This window comes from Necator americanus, chromosome IV (genome assembly GCF_031761385.1).
Source record: "Necator americanus strain Aroian chromosome IV, whole genome shotgun sequence".
Taxonomy (NCBI): domain Eukaryota; kingdom Metazoa; phylum Nematoda; class Chromadorea; order Rhabditida; family Ancylostomatidae; genus Necator; species Necator americanus.
The window spans coordinates 29625936-29633808 of NC_087374.1; the positions used below are offsets into that span (position 1 = coordinate 29625936).

Below are 7873 nucleotides of genomic sequence, written 5' to 3' on the forward strand. Positions count from 1 at the left end.
GGTCGAGCGATTGCAATATCGCCCGACGAATTGAAGAATCTGGCGGAGCAGCATCCATATGAAGGTGTGCGGTATTCTGCTACCAGTTTTAGCTGTTCGCTGTCCACCGTAAGCAATGGACTGCGATCTCTCCGAATGGTGGAAAAGCTCGGTCAGTGGCTCCCACATGCATTGAGCGACGGCAACCGCCAAAGACGCCTAGACATCTGCACTCAGCTGCTCTTCAAAAGCCGCAGATTCGACTAGCTGGACACCATTGTCACCGTAGATTAAAAATGGGTCCTCTACGTCAACCACACCCACAAACGTGCGTGGTGCGCTGGCGATAAAATGCCGGATCCTTTCGTGAAAGGTGAAATCCATGAGAAGAAGGTCATGCTGAGCGTCTTGTGAGGAGTTCATGAAATCTACCGTTTCGAACGCCGGACAACACGACAGTTACTGCCGAGGTCTACTGCGCTCAACTGCAAAGACTGGCCGACAAGATCCGCAAGGAGCAATCGAAGCTCGACAACGTTCGAATGCTACACGATAACGCGCGCCCTCACATCGCAAAGAAGACTTCCCAGAAAATTCGGAGCTCGGATGGAAAGTTCTACCGCACCCACCGTACAGCCCGGACCTGGCCCCGAGCGACTACCACCTCTTCCGTTCGGTTCAGCATCACCTGGAAGAGAAGCGCTACAATGATTGTGACCACCTCGAAAATGACCTTCCGGCTTTCTTCGCCTCCAAGTCGCCGAAGTTCTACGCCAAAGGAATCCGTGATCTTGTGAGACGTTGGCAGAAGGTTGTCGATGTTGATGGAGATTATTTCGTCGAATAATAAAGTGTTGTTAAAAAGTTGTGTTTTGCCGTATTTCGGCAGATGCTTTACGAACACCCTAATATTAATTTCCTAAAGTTGTTCTTGGATCGATATTTCCTGTTCTGAAGGACCATTCAATTATTCTAGATGTGTGTACTTTGCTGTTAATTCCTCCTTTGTTGTTCTCTGGATTAATAATGTCTTGCGCCCTAAGCAGAATACTAGTACTGTGAAATACTGTAGAAAGAATATTGTTTTCAAGGCACAAGAATTACCTAGAAGCTATCTTTAGTTACTTCTTATTATTTCACTAAGTGAGAAGATGGAAATAAATGACAAATGCATTGGTCCTAATCGTACAGGGACCGTTAAAGACAGAGTTGTCGTCGAGATGAAACGCATCAACAGCAACTGTTTGAGGCATTGAATAGTAAAAAATTTTCGAAACTCACTCGAAATCGATTCCACAGGCAATTCATCCTCTCTGCCTGCTTTCAGAGCTTTGAATGGTCCTTGGGCAACGAGCGGATTCTGATATGAAAACGCCATCCATCGCACGATACCACGATATAATCTGAATGAATATTCAGTTTTCGTGTTGCTTATGTGCTTTTCCAGAATGTGAAGGCAGTATCACGGAAATTGTAGTCGTCAAAATATAACAGTGAACGTGAGATTGACTGATTGATTGATTGACAAAATTTTTTTTCTGGATTTGGGAAATTATAGGATCTTTTTGAGGATTCAAAAGAGAAAAAACAGGAAAAAAAAACAGGAAAACTGAAGCAGAAGGGGTAGAAAAATAGGAGAAAAATGCATTCAGCTCGAAGAGGTAAACAATTATCATATTCTCAGAATTGTAGTGGTTATTCCTCCAATTTCTTCTCCTTGAAAGTTCATATTTGAAGGAACGTATCTTATTGTGCATTGTCAATATGGGAACAAAAGAGAGGAAAAGAAAGAAGAGAGGATTTGTAAAAGGTAACGGCTACCAGTATTTTGAAATTGTCTCAGGGTTTGCATAGCATTGATCGAAATCTACTTGGTAATGTGAGAAACTTTACAAGCTCTGTGAGATTACTGTACTACGGGGTATGTGACTTCACATGCGACCTTGGTGTTGCTAGTGTCCAATTATGTAATATTCATAGAATTTCTGTTAACTCATAAGCGTTGAAATAAGCCATCGATGAAAAATATTAGTGATATTTCCATGATTGACGGTAGCATTAGGATAAATAAAAACTTCCAATTGTTTCTAAAACGGATCAATATGACAGTGATCTAGCGGACATATGTACCGCTGTACAGACAAATCCGCCGAAAACACATTGGAAGCGTTCTGGATCCACGCCAAGAGCTCAAAGATGAATTGTAAAGAGGAATAATGCTGTGTTACACGAGAACTCGCCTTCTACTTAAGGTTGCTATTTGACTGCGCTAATCATCTCAGCATGGGTATCCAGGAGCAGCAGGGAGGTCTTCCGATTCTAAGGTACGATTTGCATTTCCACTTTTAGCTATGAGGTAGACTTGGGATTTTCTTTGTTAGGAGGATGGAGTGTTTGACAGGATTCGATTTCAATCAATTTCAATTTCTCATTGTGAAGATGGGGAACTCGTCGAAATCAAGGACAGTAATAAAGTACCATAACAACTTTCTGCTCGGCTTTTCCCAAGAACACAAACACTAAATAATCGTCATGGTAAGGTATTTTTGTCGGTTTTTTTTTGTTTCGAAGCAGTACATGGAGAGATATGTGCCTTTAATACAACAACAATTTAACAATATGAAGAGAAGAGGTTGCTCTGTGTTCAAAAGTAACCCGGAATTACATTTCCACCAAATTTCATGTTGATTTATTTGAGACAAAAAAAAACTACATTGTGTAATTAACAGTAAAATAAAATAGTAAAAATGCAAGCAATTGTTAGTAGAGCAGAAATAAATCAGGAAAACACAGAAGAAAAAGGTGGGAGGTCCCCAAGCCTGCTTGGTCTCTTTTGAAACTAGGGAAAACATATCCCGTCACGTTGCTTCAGTTCGGACGCAGGATAGGATTTTTTGGACCTTTTCTAGAGCTTTTCGGCCTTAGAATTTAGAATAGCTGTTTCAAAAAAAAAGAGTGGAACAAAGTAGCTTTGAATTAGAAGGGTAGGGAATAGCTAAAGGAGGATGAAGGGAAGAAAACAATAATAAGTAGGTCTCTGTGGCAAGATGAGTTCTCAGTTATTCATGACTGCTGACAAAAGAAGCCGAAAATGGAGGGAAACCGCTCATAGCGCTGGCTATCAAGTCTCACAGTATAGAATTTCAGACAAGATGGATTTTTTCTTGTCAAATGGACGGAAGGTTGTCCTTTCATAGGAAAAAATTGATGTGAATGAAAAAAAGATCTTTAGTGAATATGAGGTAGGTACCTCATTTTGGTCACGATATCTTTGCAAATTCTAAGTTGTTTATGGAGCAGTGTAATTCTACCCGGATATTTTTTTACATATATTTTGCTTCCCTTTTTTGTTTACCCGCTTTTTTTTTTCTTTTCCACTTTCTTATTTCTATTTCCTATTTTTTCCCCTTCTTTCGAACTCGCATCGCCCTAACATACGGTGATGCGTTTCAATTTAATTGAGCGGAAGGAAAAAAAGAGAATCCTGCCAGATATTGCTGACAATTGTTAACAGGCCCTAAAAAATAAGACAACTCGGAAAGAAAGAAATCTCTCCAACAGAAAAAAAGATGAAGCATAATAAGGTGAAAATATACGGTATGCGTGCAAATTGTTGGAAGCACTGATGGAATGAAGTGCAATTTTCTCCTCAACAACTTCCTGAAAAGTTCATGCACGCTCCATTGCAGTACGGTAAAATGATTGTTTTTGAAGTTGCCCTTCCCAGTTGTTGATAATGGAATTAAATGAAATTTTCATTGGCGTATGGAGTGCACTCCTGAACGCAATTCACAATTCCAACCGGGCTCTAGTTCTTGGATGTGGATGTAACGTAATACTATGAGGGAACCATCGGTCGTGCATACCATTCGGTGTGCACGACCGATGGTTCAACACCGTGCGTAGAATGACCGATCCTTTCATTTTTCTGGAAACGATAAATTGACACCAGAGCCTCTTATGCTGAAGTTAAGGTGTAACTTTTCGATACCCTTTTTCTGGAAAATCGCTGGGAAAACTCTATTTTTCTAGTTTTTGCAAGATTTCCCATCAGGTTAGATTTGTCTCAGTGTGGTTTCCTGAAAATTACTAAAGAAAAAAGTTAGATGTGAGTAAAATTAGCATGTTTTGGACTAGTTAGTATGAAATGGAGACTGTGCAGAGAATATTCGGTTAGGATATCATTTTCAAAAATTATTAAAGTAATCGGAAAATGTCGAAGAGCATACGATCGCGAAAACCTCAAGCAGAAACATAAGTTTTGCATGTGATGCTGCTTGCTGTGATCGAGAGAGAAATGGTTCACGAAAAACTTAGGGGAAGAAAGAGAAAGGAAATAGAGGGACAGTAGTCCAGTATTTTCTTAGGATTTACACATGTTTGGTTCTGAGTTTGTAAGAGTTTCGAACATTCGCAAACAACTCAAAAAAAGGCGAGTAATATGAGTTCTAGTCTTTTTTTTCTCAGGAAACGTTTAAGATGCTAACACGAAAAGTTAAGGAAACACCAGAGCTGAGGTTAAAGGCATCACCCCACGAATCTGAGGTGGTGCAGATTTCAGGTGGAGTATTCGTATACAGGATGGGAGACTACGGAGAGGGGGGTGATTCCGTCTACTTCTTCCTAATTGCCGTAAAAAACGGCCCGGAAGATACGGCTTCATTCGTTTTGGCGCACCATTTTGTACAAGAGGTTCGATTGGAGCGCGCCAGTCTTGTGCGGCGCCGCATCTTCCGGGCCGTTTTTTACGGCAATTAGCAAGAAATGGACGGAATCACCCCCTCTCCATAGTCTCCCATCCCGCATACGAATACTCCACCTGAAATCTGCACCACCTCAGATTCGTGGGGTGATGCCTTTAAGACAGTACATGCAGATGAAAATTCGAGTAAATTGAAGAGTGAAAATTTTAAGAAACTTAACTTAAATAAATAATAATGATTACAAGTATGATAGATTAGAATCAAATAAATAAACATAATGACATTAACATCATTATCACTAACTTCTCGAACTTTCTCGAATTAGATGGACAATTTATTTTAATTAAACCAAATTAAATTAAGCAATGGAAGAAAGTTTGGGATCATAAAATGGCTTATGCTCCCTTGGAATATTATTGTACAAGTATTTATCAAATTTTTTTCTGAGTTATTTATTAATGCATGTGAATAAAGTAAAAGGAAGAGTAAAAAAAGGTGGAACTGAAAATGTGTTTTAAAATCAAACACGCAAATAGATGACGATAATAAGGAACGACTAGAATTCCTTTTTTTTTAGCAATTTTTAGAAAAGAAAAGGAAAACGAACGAGACTATGTCACAAGAAATCAAATGCTTTGAATCTGTATGTGAATCAAAAAACTGCGCTCTTGCAAAGATATAAAGAGAGAAAAATTGTCGTTGTTGTCCCAAAATTATTTGATGTTGGGATTTATCCGAAGCAAATCATCATTCGCATTAGTAATCGGATTTATCCCGGATCAGGCTGAGAAAATCACTATTCGGGGTTTTGAGATGTGAAATTTAGTATGCGCACGTTAATGAGCGTTACCAGCATCATGCAGTTTCTTCCTATCTTTAGGCTATCTATAACCATTGAAAATTATTTTGTTTTGTTAAATGTGGTATGGTTGCTTTAGAGGTAAGCGGCAAAGAGCTATGGACAATAAAGTCAGCTATCGAGCTGATTCAATGGGAAGCTATGCCGAATATGAACGGAAGCATTGCCTCGTTCTCCAATCCTACGTTGCGGCATAATTGCTATGCCGTTTAGGAATTCTTTCCAGCAATGGGGAGGGCGAAGGGAACGAAGCGTCAAAAAAAAACTCTTAAAAATACGAGAATTTGTCATAAAAGCTATGTGGATCTAGGAATGCTAGCGATAATTTAAATTTATGGAACTGTAGGTGCTTCTTGTATTTGCAAGAAATAAAATTCAAAAAGGTAGAATAAAATTCAAAAAAAGAGATAGAATCTAAAAAATAGACACCTTTATCATTGAATTCTTACATAATTGCGCTTTAATGACAACCGTTGGACCACCGACCCGATGGTCAGATTTCTTCACGAAGTCCTTCAAAGAAAAATATGATGCTCTTCGTGTCCCACGCGAAAGGAGGAACCACTGGGCTACTCTGGCACGCGATCGGGACAAATGGAAGAATTACTGGCGCCCGCTCGACCAGTTCGAAGATCAACGGGAGTCAAGGTGATCAAGGTGATCTTAAATAATTGGTCATTTTGCTCAGATTGTAGGACAGAGCGAAGTAAGAAGTAACAAATGATCAGCGGAAGTTTAAAAACTGCCGTTTTTGTTTTTTTGGATAACGAAGTAGAGATGATACGAAAGGATAGAAAGGATAAAGGGATAAAGTGTCTGGCGTTAATCAATCCGCTTGGGATGCGCCACTACGTTCACTTTAATGCAGAATCGTTTGAAGTTCACGAACGTGTAACTATTCTCTACAATGTTTTCCGGGGACTGGCCCATGTGTCACGTCACTGTTTCTATCCTCCCAGACAAGTCTGGTACCAATTTATCGACCCCGGAGGGACCAAATGCAATGATTGTCCCCGGGGCGGTTTTGAACCACCGATCGATCGCGCGCTCACAGCTTAACCTCTTACCGATCGCGCCACACCCTGCAAGTAAATACAATAAATAATATCTTTTTCGAATATTCATTAAAGGAGGTGAAATGACTCTTCGGAGATAATTGACATAGAACACTTTTCCACAGGGTTGGCAGATACACTCTAAAAAATGAAAGAGTGGTTGACGTTAAAGCAAATTCAATGAATGCCGATCTATTATGTTTGAAATAATTGGAACAAACTGTTTGTTTTGTCGAATGGATGGGAAAACAGACAAGAATCGCCAAAAAATCTACACCAGTAATTTTTATTGCTACTTCTAGTTGCGTTGCCTACCAACATCGGAAATTTTTTCACGTTAGTTGGGGTATATCGAAATTTAGACTTGGTTGGTATGGAAGTGCTGGCCGCTGAGACAGGCACAAATTCCTAATTTGAACCTTTTCAGCAATTCATTTGTTCATTTTTTTTCTTGATTAAATTTACTAATCTTACTTTTTAAGTAGTATCAAGACTCAGTATTGAATATTTATTGTGATAAAAAAGGATGAAGTAAGCGACATAGTCCTTTTCATGATTTCCCGTGCGTTTGATTCAGAATTGCTTGGGGTTTATGAATGAGCGTGCACCCTCACAATGAATGACTCGCCGATTTACTGAGTCATCGAACTTTTTTTTTCATTCACTAACCTGGTGCCGACCCGAAAAGGTTAAAGGTTCAGCTGACCCTAGAGCGACCCCATGAATCGCGTTATCTTGGCGGAACCTCTTACCGGAGACGTCCCTGCATCTATTGTGACATTAAAATATTGTTCTATCCGCAATACGTTTCTTGCCACTTGGCCTGCCACTTACAATGAGTCGTTTCCTTTAAAGGCGAAGTATTGAGGATTAAGCATAACACCTTCATGGAGGCTCTCTCACATTTTTGATAGCATAGGCAGCCGGCAGCTACTCAAAAATCCGGCGAGTAGTGATGAAAAGCCAAAAGTTGTTTATCTCGAGAAAGCCAAGCGTTTTCCAAGAAAGAACCTCAGAAATCGAAATGGGAACGAAGATAAGTAGTTCTCTGCTAAAATCCCCGCATTAGTCCTTTTTTAGCCGTGGAAAGAAGTCTTTTAATCAACTTGAAATCTCCAATATCCGCTGAGTTTTGAAAATCTTAGAACTCTCTAATATACGTATGGATGAAGTACTAAAATGTTTATGAGAACGTCTACTTCATGCATATTTAACTAACTACAACACTATAACTATAATTTGACATTTATCGTATTTTTTCCCAACGTATATCCTTA

At 39.5% G+C, this 7873-nt stretch overlaps 1 protein-coding gene across 1 annotated transcript; it reads left to right on the forward strand.

Annotated features, from left to right (window-relative positions):
• Positions 1 to 400: 400 nt before the first annotated feature.
• RB195_003172 (uncharacterized protein) lies at positions 401 to 826 on the forward strand (the record flags this gene model as incomplete). The annotated part of the gene is made up of 2 exons (XM_064200719.1): positions 401 to 515; positions 570 to 826. 2 exons carry the CDS (start codon positions 401 to 403, stop codon positions 824 to 826), a joined length of 372 nt encoding a protein of 123 aa, XP_064056600.1.
• Positions 827 to 7873: the final 7047 nt, after the last annotated feature.